The sequence below is a fragment of the Lepidothrix coronata genome, unplaced genomic scaffold (assembly GCF_001604755.1).
Source record: "Lepidothrix coronata isolate B3197 unplaced genomic scaffold, Lepidothrix_coronata-1.0 Scaffold50, whole genome shotgun sequence".
Taxonomy (NCBI): Eukaryota; Metazoa; Chordata; class Aves; order Passeriformes; family Pipridae; genus Lepidothrix; species Lepidothrix coronata.
The window spans coordinates 1,540,124-1,560,184 of NW_016690230.1; the positions used below are offsets into that span (position 1 = coordinate 1,540,124).

At 36.4% G+C, this 20,061-nt stretch overlaps 1 protein-coding gene across 4 annotated transcripts in view; it reads right to left on the reverse strand.

Annotated features, from left to right (window-relative positions):
- DIAPH3 (diaphanous related formin 3) overlaps nucleotides 1-20,061 on the reverse strand; it is a 210,095-nt gene that overhangs the window by 118,640 nt on the left and 71,394 nt on the right. For all 4 annotated transcript variants that reach the window (XM_017815368.1, XM_017815367.1, XM_017815369.1 and 1 more), the window contains 3 exons: nucleotides 6,888-6,983; nucleotides 5,860-5,954; nucleotides 4,335-4,436 (listed from right to left, as the gene is read on the reverse strand). In XM_017815368.1, the coding sequence (XP_017670857.1) occupies nucleotides 4,335-4,436; nucleotides 5,860-5,954; nucleotides 6,888-6,983 (293 nt within the window). The remainder of the gene's footprint in view (nucleotides 1-4,334; nucleotides 4,437-5,859; nucleotides 5,955-6,887; nucleotides 6,984-20,061) is intronic.

Below are 20,061 nucleotides of genomic sequence, written 5' to 3' on the forward strand. Positions count from 1 at the left end.
CTCCAGTGAAATCTTTTCCTTTGGTACGAACTCATTAAAAACACATCCATCAACGAACAAGCTGTGAAGCCACACGAGGATCGCTTGCCAAATTCTATTTGGGTTAGCTATCAGTGTATTTCACTATGTCTGAGCATTAATTATTTCTGAAACAATATTTTGTAATTCCCTCAATTTTATCGTTCAGTAAATGTAAGTGAACAAGGAAACATTTGTTCCTTTTTTTCACTACCAGGCAATATGGGAACAACCTTCCAAATATCTCAATTCATAAGAAAAGAAATAAAGTAGAAGCTATCACATGTGGCTTTTGAGACAGTATTCTCAGGTGGGAGACTGCTAGTACACTTGCCTACACGCAAGGTCAAATGTCTACTAATAGCATCCTGTCAAATATTAGCAACTTTTTAGATCAGAAGTGTTTATAAACAACATCAAAATTGTGATTTTTTTTAAACACAATTGTATTTATGGATATCAAACCACATAATAAATTTAATATGGTCCAGGACCATTTTACACAACTAAGGATTATGGGCACTAATGAGTCTACATAACATCATAGAATGGTTTGGGTTGGAAGTGACCTTAAAGACCATGTAGTTCCAATCATCTGCCATGGGCAAGGACACCTTTCACTAGACCAGATTGCTCAAAGACCCAACCAACTTGGCCTTGGACACTTCCACGGATGAGGCATCCACAAATTCTCCGGGCAACCTGTTCCTGTTGTACCATGCTGGAATTCAGTACTGGATTCAGCTCCATCCATGCAGCGTTATCAAATCAGAACTAGTTTTTGGAATGGTTCCTGGTGCAACAAGCAGTTAATACATGTTGGCATGAATAGTCCTAAAGCCTTAGCATTGCTGTGTGGGCAGAAGAGGGAGGAGAGGTAGATGTGTGCTGCTTGAGAGTTGGGGAACTACAGTTTCATAACACTCTTAGCTGAAGCAGCAAGAAAGCCTAGCCTGTCATAACAGCACACAATTCTCCAAATAATTATACTTTTAATATTATGACACTCATGTAAATAAACTGCATCCCAAAATAACTTGGGGAGGGTGGAGGCTAAGATCTGGAGCCACCTGATATGGGACCAAACATTGTCATGCCCCTTTGTGACTCCAAAAATGCCCTGAGACATCTGAGCTAGAGTTGCAGGGATGCCTGCTAGACAATCAAGTTCTAAACCCTGGAACATGCTCGTACCCAATTTCCCTATAAATAATATATTGAACAGTGGTATGGTAATAGTTCACCAATCAAAATCCATTAAACACATTACTGCCCTTAAAGTATCAATCACGATTAATAATTCTGACTACTATATCAACTTCACTGAATACAAATTAGATTAACATTACTAAATGACCTACTCTTTAAACATTGGGTTTTTGATATGATGATAGACATCACTGAAAATTAGAAAAAATATTCTCTAAACCAGTACTCTTTTCTCAGTAGGAAAGAACTAACTGCAAAATAAAGCACTATTGCTAAAGGTTTTAAGTCCTAAAACAACATAATACTTATACTGTCCTTTAGAGAAAGTATCAGATAAAAAATGTAAAAACCACTAAATAACAACCTTCTGTCAACAGTTACCAAGATGAACATCAAGCTGAAATCCCATTCATCTCCAATGGGTCTCACAGTGCAAGTGCGCTGTCATAGGACTATTCATTTCTAAACACAGAGATAATCTTCACCATTAACAAGTTTTATAAAAGATATCACCCAATATCAGTAATAATCAATGAAACCTCCAAAAAGATAATATGAAGGTTAAGGAGGTTTTAAAAAAGTTTTGGAGGATGTTTATCGCACTGAGTAAAACCAAGTACAAAACAAGAACTAAGGTAAAACAAAATGCAATTGAGTATTTAAATTTCGACAAGCACAAACATACTTCATCATGAATTTGAGCAACAAAATACAGCATTCAATATAACGTCAACTTAAGATACTGGGACTAAGCTAAGTTAAAGCACTTCATAAGATGAACAGAATTAATAGAGTTTTCCTAAAATAGTTCATGAATCTGTGCAAGCCCTGCCAGAAAAATCAACCACAACCCCAAAACAAAAATGAAACTCCACAGTAACAGGTGATAATATCTGTGTTCAGAGACATCAGCCTGAGACATCAATGAAAGAAAGAACCTACAAGAAAATGAAGTAGTTTATCTAAAGAAAACCTAGTCTGGGAGAGAAGATAAGGGCAATAAGGGATTTATTTTATACTTACTGCTGAATGAACAGAAAACATAAAAGCGATAAATAACTTTTAAAAAAGAGAACGCATAAACCACAAAAGCAACCCATAGAGTCACTACAAAAAACCCCTCACAACCAAGAGATAAAAAACCAACCAACAAAACAAAACCCCAAAACCACAAGCCATACTCATGAAGGGAACCTGAACCTCTGTTTAGAGTCATGCCCTCAATGTCTTTAAGCCAACAACAAATGTTGATCAACTTAGCTTGAAACTTGTAACAGTCACAGCAAGCCAATATCTCACTAAGTGTCTAGCTGTTTCTTTCAGAATACCATATCTTGGCTTTGAATTGAAAGCCAGAAAGATAATGGGTTTCCATTATAAAAAAAAAAATTATTATCACACAAGTAGTAATTAGTCATTTACTCAGTATTTAGGCTCTTCCTTGGGAGTCCAACAGTTTAATTGTTCCCTTAATCACAACTTTAGAGCAACATAGGATCTCCAAATTCTATGAAAAACCATAAGACACTCCTCATCTAAAAGATAAAACTTCAAGCCCTGTATTGTGTGTTTGATTCTCCTCATTTAAAACATACAGCAAAAAATGAGGCATAAACCAAGATTTTTAAGGAAAACAAAACAAACAAATGCAGCAAAATTCTGAAGATTCATATTAGTGTCAACAGGAGTACCTAAAGAAAGTAGAAGTTCTCAGCCCACCCCCTGGCCAACAATAAAACAAAAGATACAAGAGATCCAAATGAAGATTGAAGAATTTTGATGAAAAGCAAATGCATAGGATTTAATATTCAAGAGTGAAAAAAGTGACTTATTCAAAAATCTTCCCCTTGAACAGAAATGAAATATGTTTCACGTTACAATCTGATTGAAGCTTGTTCTCTGAAGTCAGCTCTACTAGATGCATAGAAGGTGTAACACTAGAGAAATTGTGCTTAGGATGGGGTTTGGTTTTGTTTGTGGATTTTTTTAATGCTTTGCATGGAAAACTAGGGAAAGGAGGGACTTGCAATTTTCAGTGGGAAACTAGTTGTTCCTTCAGAAAAGAAGCTCCACAAATTTTTGAGATATAAGAACTCATTATTTTATGAAATGTTTTTCTGAGTTATCACATTACCTCAACTTTTTAAGACAAATTTATCAGATAAGTTGGGCCACATGCAGCAAAACTCTACCTATACTGTTTCTCATGTAGCTCTTCTCATCAATTGACAGTCCCATCTAACTGAATAGGTATTATTCCCTCACAGGGAAATCGCCTGAGATGAGCTAACAATGACCATCTTAGCTTGAAACTCTAGGAATGAACAAGAAAAATCAAAGACTTACATAGATACGTGCATCGGGAAATAATATAGCATTAGTCTGAGTTTGCCTGGATGAAATAATTACAAATTATGAATTATGAGCTATATAGAAATTACATGCAAACTGTATTTCCACAAAAGGCATCAAGTCCCAGCACTGAACTAGCAGTATTTTCTTTTCTCACTTCCAGTCTTCCTCTGTTAATTTAAGGTGGAAGATATTACAAAAACATCTTCCCACTAGGAAGGGAAAAAGTGACTACATGAACTCTTGACACAACATGCTATAAAACATGGGAGGCAGCAGGCAGAATACAGTAACATGATCAATACTACAGTATTTTCTTCTCCTTTATATGGAGGATAGGAAGAAAAACATCAGTGCAGAAAACTTCAGTGAAAAAGTTAAGATTTATTAATGCAAACAAAAGTAAAACCAAATTATTTTAGCTATAGAAATTCAAAAACAGCCCTGTATCTCCCAGTGAAATATTGCCACAGGAAATGCAAAAGTCTTTTTGATTTGATTATTTTGGCAAATAAATTACTTCTTTTAAGAAAAAGAGAATCCAAAATCATTCCAACAGTAATATTTCAACAATCAGGTCTTCCTCATCCATGGATATGTCCAATAAAAGTCCAATTGAAAGGCAGCATTTCTACTCTTCTCCCAATGTGGAACCTCTTCACACTTAAAATAAAGCATCTGTCATTTTTTCTATATTATATTAAAACTATATTTCAATAAAGGACAAAAAAAAGTGATAATAAAACAGAACTCACCACAACTCCGAACTGCTCTGGCTCAGACAAATTTTTATACTCGCTCTTGAACTTGGACAATGCATTCAATTGTTCTTGTTCAGGAAGGTGTTTTATTAAATTCTGTAAAGAAAAATAAAATAGGCTTAAAAATCTTAGATTCTGTGTTGCTTGTATTATTGTAAGCAAACGGTATTACATACGCATCATTACCATACACTCCAAAGACAACACTCTTCCCTGAAGGCAGTAGAATGTAAATAGGCAACACACAAAACTAACTGAGAGTATAAAAAGCAAGTGATGCAATACTGCAAGCTAACACCTTTTGCTAATTCTACAGATGCTTTTGTATTTTTTTTTAAACACTGTTTTTAAAGAAAGAATATGCTTAATAGGCACTATGAAACAGAACAATATGAAGCAAACAGAACAAGAATTTCAAGTGTAACGTATCCACCTAAAGGAGAGCAAAAATTACTAATGCAAGACAAAAAGTATTTTCAAAAACAATAATTTATTTTCTAGTATTTCAAAACAAAAGCTTAAACTCATTACACTTACTTACATTACTAGCCTGAAAACTTTATTCAAAGGGGGAATTCAGAGCTGGGATTCAGCTTCAGCTGAATTTATAAGTCCATATGGGGAAGTTGGGCCCTTACATAAGTGACTGTCTTGTGAACACAGGTAAGGGAATCTAAACATTTCACATTCATCTGTTCATCTGAAGAATCTTCTGACTCCCTGGAACTTCCTGAACACTTGGACATGTATATCTACATAGAGGCACTGATGATTAGGCACCTGAACTCCACTTTAATTAGATCCTTCTAGGTTGGCTAAAAGCAGCTTTTCTGAGATTCTGGAAGTAGAGAACTTCTCAAACATTTAATTATGGTACATAATTTGAGTCAATAGCTCAGTTCTGTCCCTTCCCAATACAATGACTATAACTACTAGGCAATTGTCAGTCAGTCCCCCTAGCCTGCTGTCTTTCTTATCTTATGACTCCTGTGTTTCTGGTTACCCATTGGCTAAGCTTCCATCATAGTGAGAAAAATATAAGAGAGATTGTTCTTTCCTAAAACACTCCCTCATCTACTAGTAAGATCACTCTTCTGAATGAAACTGAAAGTTCAATCCTTTTAACACTGAAGCCAGTCAAGCAAACAGCCATCCCACTAGCTACTACTGCCAGCATGGCAGTTTGAAAAGCAGAAAAGGCCTTGGCTCTGTGCAAGCCCTGCTCAGCAATAACGAAAACGTCTCTATATTATCAACCCTGTGTTCAGCACAAATCCAAAACACAACCTCATATTAGCCACTGCAAAGAAAACTAACTGCATCCAAGCCAAAAACAGCACAAGCTGCTTTCATAAAAATATTAGTTTCAAATATTGAAAAATCTACAGATCACAGAAAAAATATTCTTGCAGTTATTTATTAGCGCAAGTTTACGTTAAGAGGTTTTTTAGCTATAGTTTTTTTATCTACTGAGAAGCTTCCCCTGAAATATTGGGATTTTAAATGCATTTTTCCTTACCTGAATCATGGACTCTGATAGTTGTGTTTCATCTACTTCCAGTATCATCATTTTGATTTCCTCATAAGGCACTCGGAAAGATCCAAGGAAAATTGCTAAAATAGATTCCACAAATAATGAAAAAAGCAAGACAACAATCTTGTTTCTACTTACAAAACACCAGTAAAACATCTCCACGTTAACAAACACTATACAAAGTAATATAGGTAAGAGATAGTAATTTTTAATGCATTTTTAATTACTGTTCTCCTTCAATTCCAGCCTTGTCCATCCATTTGTTACGCATAACATCTAGCATCACACAAGACTTCCATAAGCAGCCAGTGACAAGTCTACTCTGAAGGAGAATCACTGCTGTTACAACATTTTGTGCTGAGGTGACAATTACTTTTTTTTCTTCAACAGTCTTATCAGAGCTTTCTCTTAAAGAAGCACCATGATAAACCAAAACTATATAAACAGAAAACAAAATGCTCTTATAAACACTCCTTGATCATTCACTATAATCCAATTATTTCCTATTTTATCCCTGCTGGCATTTAGCAACCTAGACTTCATAGCACTCCACTCTGCCAAAACTTCATCTTCTTCGTTTGCATATTATTGCATAATTCTGACTATTATCTATATACTACATAGTTTATTTCTATAAAGTATATGAGATGGCCAAACATCCTGCGGACATTATTGTCCTTTTTTGCCAGGGGGTGGGGGGGAATGCTGGGGGGGGCAGGCAGTATTCCTTGATGAATATGCTGAAAAAATAGATAGATAATTAGATATACAGCTGTATGCTTGTACTTCAATATATACAGCCTTGAACAAGGAATAATCTTTAACTATTTTCTGTGTCTTTTTAAGTGTTTCAGTTGTATCAACTCCCAAGCTTGGGCTTAAAAACAATACGCACATTTTCTCACACACTTTAAACAAGAAGTGGTTACCAGGCAATCAGACAAGAGAAAGGCATTTATATGGAACATTTATGCATTAATCTGTGAAAAAACAAACCTCCAGAATCTACTTACACAGATTCTGCGCAATCTTTGGGTCCAAAACCTTTAATTCTTTGATTCGTTTCTTAATGGATTTCTTTTCTTCAAAATCATCCTCCTCTCTTTTTACTGACAAAGTAAACACAAATACACTCACAGTTAATTCTTAATATTTGGATAAAACACTCATGAATTCAGAAAGCATATTTACTATCAAGCATAGTCAATTCACAGTGAAAAAGAACATGTAATAAAACAGTCAAAAAATAGAGAGGTTTTGTATTTATTGCTTGTATTCTCAAAAGTTTTGCTCTTCAGTCAAATCTGTCAGCATGTTAGCTTCCTAGATTTATTTTTTTTTATATATATACAACCTGAGTAAAGACTCTAATGTTAACTGTACAAATATGCTGGAGTCATATTTAAAATATCATGCAACATGCTTCGGTCACCCTGGCCAGGTTAGCATTCTGAACTGGATTTTAACAATAGAAAATCTTAAAAAAATATTTCAATATGTCTCAACGCTGAGCAATAAAGAATCAACCTAAAATCTAACTATTCTTGTGGCTGCTTTTGTCTATATGTACCAAAATTAATAAAGACTGGCTTATTAAAAAAATAACATTACCTTAGAATATAAATGAGTATATTCCTCCAAAAAGATGTATTTTTAAATATATGATGTAATCACACTTTTACAAAATACCACAAAGTGACTCTATATGTTAATATTGCTGTAAATTCTGGCTTATTCCTTCTTTTCAGAAAATAATTCATAAAATAGGAGTTACAGAATGCATTATGTAAGCTCAACTTATTTCTCATTATTTGCATATTGTCATAAGAATTTCACTTAAAATAACAGCGTAGGCTTGCTAAGGTATTAGTGGGGACCATTTCAATTATTATGCAAACAAACTAAAAGACCAAACTCACACAAATCTTTCTTAAACACAATCTGGTTGTCCTTTTTTTTTTTTCTTTCTTCCTTCCTTCCCAGCACAAATCTTCAGTGTCAAATGTTATTTACCCAATGTACTGCTACTGTTTAATTCTCTATACTATTTCACAAATGAAATTAGTTTCCAAGCTTTTACAGTATGATTGTTCCAAATTGTTATTCATGCTTGACATATTTGAGAGTAGAAAATATGCTATAATAATATGCTACTGACTTCCAAAGGAGATGGATATAGATGAGAAGTCCTGTCAAGAAGATGTAGGATTAAAATTTCTGGCTCACTGATGATTCTTGACAAAACTAGGCGTAAACATGAATTATCAAGAGGATTTCCTTGAGTTGAAATTAATTCCAAAAATGTTAACAGAGATATTTGAGAGCTATGTCATTCTTAAAAAGTGTTTTTCTAAGCACAATAAATTTTGCCTAAGATTGGGACACAGAACAAATGACCTCGAGGTCTTTGAGCTTTGCTGTCTAGGATACAACCAAAGAAATAAGGACCTAAACACCTCACACAGGGATCGAAGGAACTAGATTCAAGTCCTTTCTGCATTGATGGAGACACAAACTTGAATCATCTCACTTTTAATTCTCTACACCCGCTAGGCAGCATGATGCTCTTGTGGACATGCCACAGTGCAGAAAAGAACCTAGTATTCTGAAAAAATGAAATCACTGAGCTAAGACATAAAGCAGTTGTTGGAAGAAGGACTGATAACCAGAGTGCTAGCAAAGGGGTTACGAAGCTACATACCCTCATCTTTTGTCTGTCTTAGCACTCTACCCACACAATCCCATTGGCCTTGAATTCCTTTTAGCACGGATTTAACAAAATAGTTAGCATTCTCCTGTACCAGGAAAACTACACACACTGCTTACTACACATGCAAAAGCAAAAGTAGGTTTTAACTACCAACGTGAGAACTCAATGTTCCATGTTCAAATGAACAAAATGACATTTTAGCTACTGGATGAAGAGAAGGTTACCAGTAAAGGTTCACTTTTCCTGGTTATGCTTTAAGAAGAGCCCAGAAGGGCATGTCTAGGGGCTACAGATCCCAGAATCATGCGACTGTTTTCTCCTGCAGTCTACTTTAGCAGACCACTCAAATTTTTTAACAACTACATGCTGAAAACAGTCATTCTAAAAAGCATGATTTTCAGTTGCCTGTCTTGCTAGAATTGCAGATTCCCCTAGAAGACCTGGACATCTCTGGACCAGAGGTTCCATGCCATCTTCACACCTTATGTAATGAAAATATTGTAATGCTTTATGGCTACTTTGGAACTTGGCAAATAATTATTTTACAAGAAACAAAATAATGTCCTTTTCAGTCACAATAAACAGAAGTGAAATTATATGAATTTATTAATTTCCTTAAACTTGCCCTGATAGTCTTGAACTGGATACTAATAGGGGCAGAAACAGAAAAAAAATATGTTTGCTTTTTCCAGTACTAGAAAGAAATATTTATTCATTACAAGTCTTATAACAGAGATAATACACAGATACATAAACATAAAAAAAAAAAATCAACAGTTAAACAGGCACTAATTAACTCCCCACTTCCAAATCAAGAAAAAGGGATGCAAATGAACTGGCTAATTCCCTCAGGAATTTTCACCCAAGAGGGCATTATGCACAATGTTACTGCACTACTTAAGGCATTGCAACAGTAAGGAAAAATGTATAAGCATAAAACATATCTACTCTAGGAAACTCATGCAGGAATTGTATGCAGAGTTCTACAATTATGCAACAAACTAAATTATTGCAAACTTACATGATACTTCTTCAGGAGAATTGAGGTCACATCCTTATGTAGGTGGCAGCAATAAGAAGCAGAGGACACATATTACTTGTCTTCCTTGTTTGAAATGTTGCAGCTTCCAATGAAAACTCTGATACCTCCTACTGCCTCTAGAAATTTTTACCTCACTTGCTATTGTCCTGGTTTAGGCCAAGGATAGCGTTAATTTTTCACAGTAGCCATGGCTGGGGTGGGGGGAGCCTGGAGCCATGTGGGCTTGGCCAAGACATTCTGCTATTCCATACCATCTTATGTCATGGCTGGGGGGCAGGGAAAAGGTACTCTCCCTCACTTTCCAGAAGGGGCGAGGGGTATTCCTTTACTGGGGGAACAAGTGGCAAAGGGAGCAGTGAGGTAACACCAGTCCTGACCAGATGGTCTGTCCCTCATTGTTTTTCACTGTCTCGGGCCTGGGGGAAAAATGTGGGCGTAGGACGGTCTGTCCAACATGTTGTTCACTGTCCCAGCAGGTAAGCAATTTTTGCTTGCAAATCACCCTCTTTTTGTATACTTTTGTTATTAACATTGTTGCTGTTCCTGTTTGTTTTCTTATTGCATTGCAGTTTCCAGGAAACTGTTTTTATCTCAACCTGTGATTTCTGCATTTTGTACCTCCCACCAGAGCAGGAAGGCGAGCAAGCTGGGGGGAGAGGGTTCACTAAATTAGGGAGTGCCACTCATAAACCATGACAGCTAATTAACTTATAAGGTAGCAAAAAAAGGAAAGAAAAAGGCCCCAGAAGCCTAAGAGATGTAACTATTATCTATTTCTAACAAGAAAAAAATGGAAAAATCCTTCCACAAGGGGGGAATTATTAGAAATATCTGAATAGGTGAAGTAAGTATCCAGACTAAAAGGCAATCAAAGAAAATAAGCAGTTAGATTTTCATTTGTGGAGGGGACTGGAATAGAAAGGAAAGTATACAGAATATAGAAAATGAGAATATCTGCTTATACTGGAAAAAGAGAAAGCAGCCCACTGCCCAGTGGGCAGCTGCTGCAGAAAAGAGGTGACTATTGAGAGAAATAGATGCAAGATGTTATCATGCTAACAAGAGAAGAATCCAACCAAGGGATCTCAAAATACACAGAAGGCTCTCATGACTCCAGAAGTTGGATCAACATGATAAACCACTAGCTTTTTTAAAATTACGTGTCTTATTTCAGGTATTATACAACTAAAAAGGAATGTTACATGTCAAGAACCACACACCCTTTGAAGTTCTGTCTATATGCTACATCTATCACATTGAGGGGCATACACATGAACCAGACAATATTTTGTCAGTAGTACCACACCTGATGCTTCAGCTGCTCTGCCCTCTCAGGCTGGGACACAAAGTGCTAGAGTACTTTGAAACACACAGAATTCACGTCCTACCCTTAGCAGTTCCTCTTATCTCCATATCCACAACCTTATTAACATGACTCTAAAATTAATAAAGTGGTTGCCAGCATACAGATGGACAAATATCTCAAAGGATTTTTAGATATTAGCCAGATTGCTTTTACTTTCTCCTTCAAATATCTATCATGGCTAGGCTTCGCAAAATATGCATTCAAATGTAGTCAACTATCTCCATCTGATGGAGGCAATGACCTGACTGAAATTAGAGTTCTGAAAAGAGTGATGACAGGACTGTTTTACAAATATCATAGTTGAAAGCCTACAGAATAGCACTTCATAAAAATGTGGACTGGATAAGATGGAGCTACTCTGTAGAACTCTGAAACAATTACATTCTTGGTAGGTGCCACTGAAAGAATCTACATTCATGAATTGCTATGCACATTTCCATTTCTGCCACAGGTCTTGATATAATCTGCTATCCACAATGTTTTTGTAAGAAAAATCATGTCTCTGCATCTGTATGCTAAATAAAAAAAAAAATCTTCTAAAATACATCATCCTACTGAAAAAAAAACCCAACAAAATACCCTTGAAATACAGACTTCAAAAGGAATGTACTGATATGAACATTTATTTTAGAAAATATGAGTTCCTATTTCAGATGAAACTTGAAAACTAAATTACACAGAACACTCAGTGGGTTATTTTGTCATTAAGTAACAGAGCATACAGAAAACCATATGACCTTGCACCTTTCATAGCCTCTCAGCTAGGACAACAGTCATCTTACATTCTGTCTTCACTGAAAAAGGAAAGAAGCCTGGAGTCATGGGATCAAAGGATGTACCCATACAATCCCATTATAAAAGTAGATGCCTACTTCATCTGTTTAGAAGTCTAATTCTTAGAAGTAAATGACAGCTTACGTCCCATATAGTAGGATATTCAGCTGAAAGACCTGTAGTCTTTATCTCCAAAAAGTTATCCGGAATCAAAGGAACAGATCTTTAATAAAAAATAAGGCTGTAGCTAAATAACAAATCCTGCAGAATTTCTTAGTTATTCAAAGCAAAAGTGTGGAGTACCTTTCTATAAAACACAAAACTATAAAGGTTGCAAGGAACGTCTGGAGGTCATTTGGTCCAACCCTGTTACTCAGACAGGGCTATCTACAGCCAGGTGCCCAGGACTGTATTCAGACAGCTTTTGAATATCTTCAAGGATGGAAGGAGAGTCCACAACCTCTGTGGGTAATCTGTGCCTAACCTGTGACCAGTCACTCTCACAGTAATAAAAAAGTGGCTTGTGATGTTCAGAACGAACCACCTATGTTTCAGTTTGTGCCCATTGCCTCTTGTCCTGTCACTAGGCATCACTGAACAGTGTCTGGCTCCATCCTTCTTGTGCTCTCCTTTCAGGTATTTATGTAAACTGGCAAGATCCTCAGGAGCCTGCTCTTCTCCCAGCTCTCTCAGCCTTTCCATATAGGACAGATGTTTCCCTTCACCATCTTCATGATCCTTTGTTGGACTTTTCCCAGTACATCCATGTCTCTCTTTTACTGGGGAGCCTCGAGCTACACACAGTACTCCAGGCATGGCCTCACCAGTGTTGAAATCAAAGGCCTGTCAAAGAATATGAGTCTTTTGGCTGACAGGACACAGATTTTTGAAGCCTTGGATTGTTTTAACAGCTTCACGGCTGTCCTAAAATGGCATGCAACAATGCAATACAAAAGTTTACTCTCAAAAAAAAAATTTTAAAAAACCACCAAACCCAAAAAAAAAAACAAACCACCACCAAGTTTAGTTCCTAGACTGCAACACTACACAGGTGCTATCAGCCCCACTTGCAGATTCCATACTGAGTTGTTTGCCAACACAATTATTTGTGACAATCTGCTTTATAATAGAAAAAAATTTTTAACTGGATCTAAATCATTCCATAATATCTTCAAAAACGCCTACTTCCTTTTCTTCATAAAAACAAGGATAAAATGAGGATACTAGGCACAGCCCACAGCTATAGGAAGAATGCTTGAACATTGAGGCCAGGAAGCTGGTAAATATTCTGCTTCCCAAACAGAGCAACCTAAGGTTGTATCAACACAATTGCTAGGACCAGGGACTGCTTATCACTTAAAGATCTGTTCTAAATAATGATAGTTCATTCATAAACCAAAGACATTAAGCTCTCATATTTTTTAATGATAGTTGATAAAATGCTGATAAAAAAAATCAAGTCTCAAGTCCTTGTTAAGAAGTGACTATCTAAAATACTCACAGAAGTATGGCATACACAAATCAGAAGAATCTTTTTCTTAGTTACAATCTGAACATCTGCTTGGCTCCACTCTAGAACTGAAAGTTTTAATCAAGACTGATGCAACTCTTGGAAGGATATAAAACTCCACTACATTTTTTGTGAGGGAAAAGGAAAAAGGAGAGGTTGAAATGAGCTTTCTGCTACAATGGAGTTTGCTGGACAGGGAAAAGCAAAACACACTCCTGTTTCCAGCAGAATAGAGTTTAGCTCCAGTAGACACATAATTCTCCAGTTTTGAGATCTCCTCATTCTAAGATACATTCCTACCATCAGGACTTAGCTGTTTGGGCCTTACAAAGCTGATCACTTGTCAGAAGCCATCAAAAGCTGAGTAACAGACCTGAGTGCACTTGAACCCAAGGTGAGTATAGTTGATTCAAGAAGCACCATAACATTATTGATTTTAAAATGGAATGGCAACTGTTCAATTCCACTATTTTGTGTCCAGTAGTTGTCTTTCAGAGGTTGTCAAATTTCAGAGTAAAATCTTTTAATTTAATAATCCTTGACAGATTGTTCTTCCATGTCTTTGTGTAATTGCTTTTTAAACCTAATAAATTTTAAACATTGATTAAGTCCTTCTGCACAGAGTTCCAATATTTAATTAATTATGCACTGTACAAAGAAAGATCTTACTTAATTTTTTTATAATCTTAACCAGTTTTACTGTACCTCTACCATACTTTTTACTAGGGAGAGGAAAAAAATCACATAAATTCCCAAAATACTATTTTACCAGTATATAAGTAATTTATTACATTGTTAACTAATTCTGCTATTTCTTAATGATTATCTACAATATGTCCTCCACTGGTATCAACTTTGGTAATTGTAGATCCTCGAGAACCAGAAACCTTTTTAAAAACTGTCATCACATTTGTCACCTTTCTTCCTTTCCTCTGATGTTGGCATAGGTTCAAATAATAGTTTACACAGCACAGTTCATAGCTCAGCTGTTTCATCCTTCAGTTCCCTTAGAAGTCCAGGGTGAATACCAGCTGGTCTTAGCAATCTGTTACTGTCCACTTTATTGACCTATCCTAAAACTTCCTCTACTGACCATATAATTTGTGTTTCCTGATCCAACATGGTGCTTTCCCCAAAGACCACCTTGGAGGCCACTTCATTATTGGTCAAACAGAAATAATTCTAAGCTTCAGCATTTGGAAGCAGGAAAAAAGGGATGTTAGTCCTTCTCTTTTTTTTCTTTGGAAAACAGATAAGAAGCAGTAAATCTTATTTTTGTATTATTTTTATTAAGTCTTTATCCATGCTAAAAATTCAATCGTATGAAAATTTTAAAATCCTATCTCTAAATCAGCAAAGCAGTAAAAATCAGAAACCTACTGAAGTCCATGGAATTAAAATACGAGCTTATACTCTTAAGCGAAACCCAAGTGAAAAAGAGACACTTAAAGATGTGGCTACTTACAGATTTTATGCAGCACTTTTTAAATGGCTTTAACATGCTGCAGTCTCCATATTTCCCTAACTATGCTCGGTTGCTGTTTTCAGGTAAGACTACTAGTAAAACTTTTATTTTAATCTCTCAATGAACAATTCACTACTTCGATCTCAAAGCTCTTTCAGCTTCACTAAGTAGCTTCTAGAAGCTGGACAATGACATGTTTCTAGATCAAAGTTCAACGTACAAACTATTTTCAGTTGTTCCTACTGTGCAAGTTTTCAAACCGTTAGTATTTATAATTATTGATTTACAGGAATAAGTAGAAGTATCTTTTTCCTTTTTATATCTTAATTCACTACACTGTCAAAATTGTTTCATCATAATCTTAACTTTCAATTTAATACAGATGTTTTCAGAGCTTGAGTTTTGAACATAGAGTAATCCAAATTTTTTCACCTTTGGAGAAGGACTTGGGGGTGCTAGTGGATGAAAGACTGGGCAAGTCGGCAGTGTGTACTTCTAGCCCAGAAAGACAACCATATCCTAAGGTGCATCAAATGAAGTGCAACCAGCAGGTCAAGGGAGGTGATTTTGCCCCTCTATTCTGTCTCGTGAGACCCCACCTGGAGTACTGCATCAGCTCTGGGGTCCTCAGCACAGAAAAGACATGCACCTGTTTGAGTGGGCCCAGAGAAGGGACATAAAAATGATCAGAGAGCTGGAGCGCTTCTCCTACAAAGACAAGCTGAGAGTGCTGGAGTTGTTTAGCCTGGAGAAGAGAAGGGTTCAGAGAGATCTTATTGCATCCTTTGAATACTCAAAGGGGGGTTATAAGAAAAATGGGGCAGTCTTTTGGTAGGGTCTGTTGTGACAGGACAAGGGCTTTAACCTAGGATTAAAGGAGGGTCAATTTAGACTAGATATACAGATGAAAATTTTTTACAATAAGGGTGGTGAAACACTGAAACAGGCTGCTCAGAGGTGGTGGATGCCTTATCCCTGGAAACATTCAAGGTCAGGTTGGATGGGGCTCTGAGCAATCTGATCTCATTGAAGATGTCCCTGCTTATTGCAGATGGGTTGGATCAGATGGTGTTTAAAGGTCCCTTCCAACCCCAACTGTTCTATGATTCCACAAATCACAGTATAAAGACATAGCTGAGCACTGCTGGTAATAGATGGGAGTTCATTCCTTCCCTCAGACACTCAGCTTTTCTCTTAGTTGCATATTCTTAGAATTTATGAAAAAGCCAGCATAATAATCAATGTACTTTAAAAACTTGAACTCATAAAAATGTCAGAAAAATTATCAAGGGAAAAAAAAGTTTGTAATCAAAGTAGCAAGTTTAATCAACTTGTGGACTAATAAACGAGCACCAGAGTGGGGCAGACCATATAACCAGGTGCAGGGCAGAAGAAATCAGTCAGGCCTCTTACCTTCAGCATCAACGAACTGATGCATCTGCCCTGTTGCTCAAAGAGCACCATTCCATGATCCCAGCTGAGCAGAAGCTTGCGCTGCATCTGAAAAAAGCTGTCCACCATTTTCCTGACACTACTTTTATCTAGTGAATCCCAGAAGCTAGTTTTCAGTTGTGCCACTTCCCTATACAGCCATGGAAACACCAGTATTAAACAAGAAAGAGAATTGAACCCCTCCCAACTAGCAGCACCAGACTGGCCTGCCACTGAAATATGGCATAGAACAAATTCACAAAATTGGCTATCACATTAAATTAGAAGGATGGGAGAGAATAGCAAACTGGGATTACTAGGAAGGAGTTGGTGTATCCTGATTGAAACTGAATGAGGAAGCCAAGGTCAGCAGTGGACTGCAAAGTTACCCAGGCTGCAGGAGACCAAGGACATCAGAGAGAATAATAGCACTCCCATATCAGCCCCTGAAATACCTCAAAGCACCTGAAGTATGCCTGGAGATCAGGATGGGTCACTTCTACCAACCTAAGACATCAGATACTGGTATACAACCAGGCAGTGCAAGTATCTCCAGATCTCCAGGATGATGACATTATGCTGAACGGCAACCTGAAGGTAGCAGTGGCCTTGCAAGTCAAATGCTGGGGTTTGAACCTTCAGTGCAAGACTGCTTACTCCTTGCTACAATCCTTGAGGAGCGGGGAAATCTGGGAGGCAAGCCAAAAATCAGACAAATCACTGGGGATTTCTCATCCTGCAATCTGCGGCCCAACCTCTGCCTCACACACTCCTGGATAAACCTGCTGCTCATAAACATTTACCTTATGTGATGTATGGGGACGGGGGAGAGAAACCAAAGGAATTCAAATCTATCCCTCACTTGTAAATTCTTGCAACAATAATGCTAACCACTTTGTTATCTAATAAATGTAAAATAGGAACTCATGGTCCAAAGTCCAGGTCACTGCTATAGCAAAGCACAACATACAAATTTTCTTATTTTTGTAAGTCTACCTTCAAAATATTGAGGTTTTTCTCTTAAAGATTCATTCACAAGGTAAGTGTGCCTGAACCTCTCTGATCTAGTTGTCCAGAACCAATCTGCAGTTTAAATTTATTCGCAACTAGCTTTTACTTATTTCTCGTGGTTGAAATAATTCGTTACCCTTTCTAACACTCTTCTTAGAGAATAAGAAAACAGCTCAGCCCTGCAACACGATCTTTGCTTTTTTAATTAAAGATTTCTAATCCATTTATTCTCTACACCTGGCTATACCAGCAGCTTCTATGCATCTGTGATTTAATCTGTCTTGAGTCTGGGACAGTAGAACCGAAAGTCACAATACAAAGCGTAGCTTGTAAACACATTAACAACAATGCTTCCCTACTGGAAACAACTCTGTGAAATCAAGGATTTGTTCTGCTCTTCTTCCTTGCCTTTATTTATTTTTTCAGTAAACAGTTGATACATACATATATAAAAACACATATATGTACATAAACTGAAATAAAAATCAGAGATTCTAGCACAAACCTAAAGTTTTTCTTTGTACTGTTGAATTTCAGGCATAAGCACCTGCAGTTTTTTAGGTTCTGCTTCCCTGACTATAACGGAAGGCAAGTTCTATGCCATACTCTTAGACAATACCAAATGCATCTGATTGGACTGGATAAGTGTTAGCTTATTTCACACTGCTTTTTTCTCAGATGATTAATCACCAGGTTTCTTTGCTTTCTTCTGACATAGGTACACCTACACTCTTCATTCTCAAACACCACCAATACTCTGCCATCTTGTAAGTACTCAGTCAGCTACTGTAGATCTCCATCATCAACTATTAGCAGATGAATGTTAGCAAGGCTACACAAAGTTAGTAAGAAACTTTAGTGACTGCTACAAAACTTTACCATAAAGGCAACAGTTGTTCTTCCTATCCTTCTCTCTGCATTGCCCCTGCCATGATTAGACACAGCCTGGGGACCAAGTAGCATGCTGTTAAATACCAGTGAGGCAAATACAGTAGCATTTAGCAATGTGAACAAAGGATTGAACATATTAAAATTTCTCTGTTATGTGCCAAAATTTCTGTTTAAATACAAACAAAAGTTACAGTTAAAGGTTTGTATGAAAGAAATCCTATGGTTCTGATTTTGTATATCATATATGTAGTATAAATATTCTGACATGACTTGAAATGCACTTAACTAGAACAAGTTCCTTCAGAATTAATGGGACTTAAAAGTAACAGCAAAATTTCCCAATCATACTTAAGTATGTGGCTTTGTTCACAAATTTGTCTTTCTTCTACTCATCCAGCTTTTGTAACATCCTACCCTCTTTCAACTTGAGAATGCATCCAAACCCTGCCATCATAAAGTTAGGCCTTTTCTTAACATATGCAACAAATCATTGAGACTATTTAATAAATAATTATTCCCAAAACTGATCCTTCAGAAACTCTACTAATAGCCTCATAGTCCAGTATATCCTTTTTCAACATTCCTCACATCCTCCTCAATTTACCTGTTTTATGAGTCTGCAGCTAATCCCACTTTTCATTAATACTGGCATAGTGGCAATCCTACTGTGGTCCAGAGGTTAAGTCTATCATATTTATTTTGCTTAGAAAAACTGTCATCTTCTCAAAAGAAATAAAATTTTATCAACAGTCTAGCATAATTTACTTTTATATGCTGAATATGATACACGCGTTGGTCCCATTTTTTTTCATCTACCTCTTATCATTGATTATAATTTTGTAGAAAAACTGTTCAGTGTTTCTGCATATCATTGATAATGAACTAATGAATCTACAAAACAAAGTCCTTTGTCATTTTTGAAATTAACTTACAGAAAAGGTGCTAAGCCTTTTTTTCCCAGCAAAAATAAATATAAATCCCCTCAGTATTCCCTTGCTATAACCAGTAAATGATGCACGATTCCCTTGCAATCATCACTAAAAACTATATACTATTTACTATAATAAAAGCAATGAAATGGATTTATATAATTGAATAAAGAAAAAACCAGTAATGCTACACTGTATAAGTTAAATTCAAGGTCCTTATGTGCACAAGTGGCTCAAGCATTACACGGAAACAAAATGTGGCTTTAGCCAACATTTTTCCCTGCTAAATCAAGAGTTGTCAATCAGTATATTTGTTTGTGTGGTCTCAGAGTACATTGCCTCAATCTCAACAGTCATAGTGGAGAATGTGGAGAGCATAACTGTATCTACTTAACTAGCATTCATGCACCCTCATTAATTTTTTTCATCTCACTTTCAAGCATGTCGTGGCTCATACCAGAGCAATAACTTGCTGATAATTGTTTGAGACAACAACTGGACAGGAACAGTGTAGAGGTGAACTTTCTTATAGATTATAGGGTGCCTCAGTGAATTACAATTAGTTTTAAAAGTCATCTGTCCTGTCCAGCAGCTTTCAAGACATTTCATTAGCAACTACAAAAATCCTAACATATTTTAGGCTTTAATGACCCAGGTGTATTGTATTTTCTAAGACAGAAATTTCTCCAGAACACATGACAAATACTGAAATATGTGAGCTCACAGCTCAATAAGAGATGAAGTATTAATCAAATTGTCACGTGATGTAAATTGAAGCTTAGCTTGTCATTCAATAAGTTTAACACTAATAAAATAAATAAAATAACAGGAATTATTTATACAACTCCCAAATCACAAACCACCTTTACAAAACTATCTGATAACTTTACCAAACTCCTCTGCAAGAAGATCAGTGTCATATTTAGGAATATAACAACATAATTCAGATCAAGTACACAATGTTAAAACAAACCACAAAGGAAAACAACCACATATATAGTTGTATAGTTGCATTTCATAACAAGCTACAGGAAAATAGAGCTCTTAGTTTTCTTAAT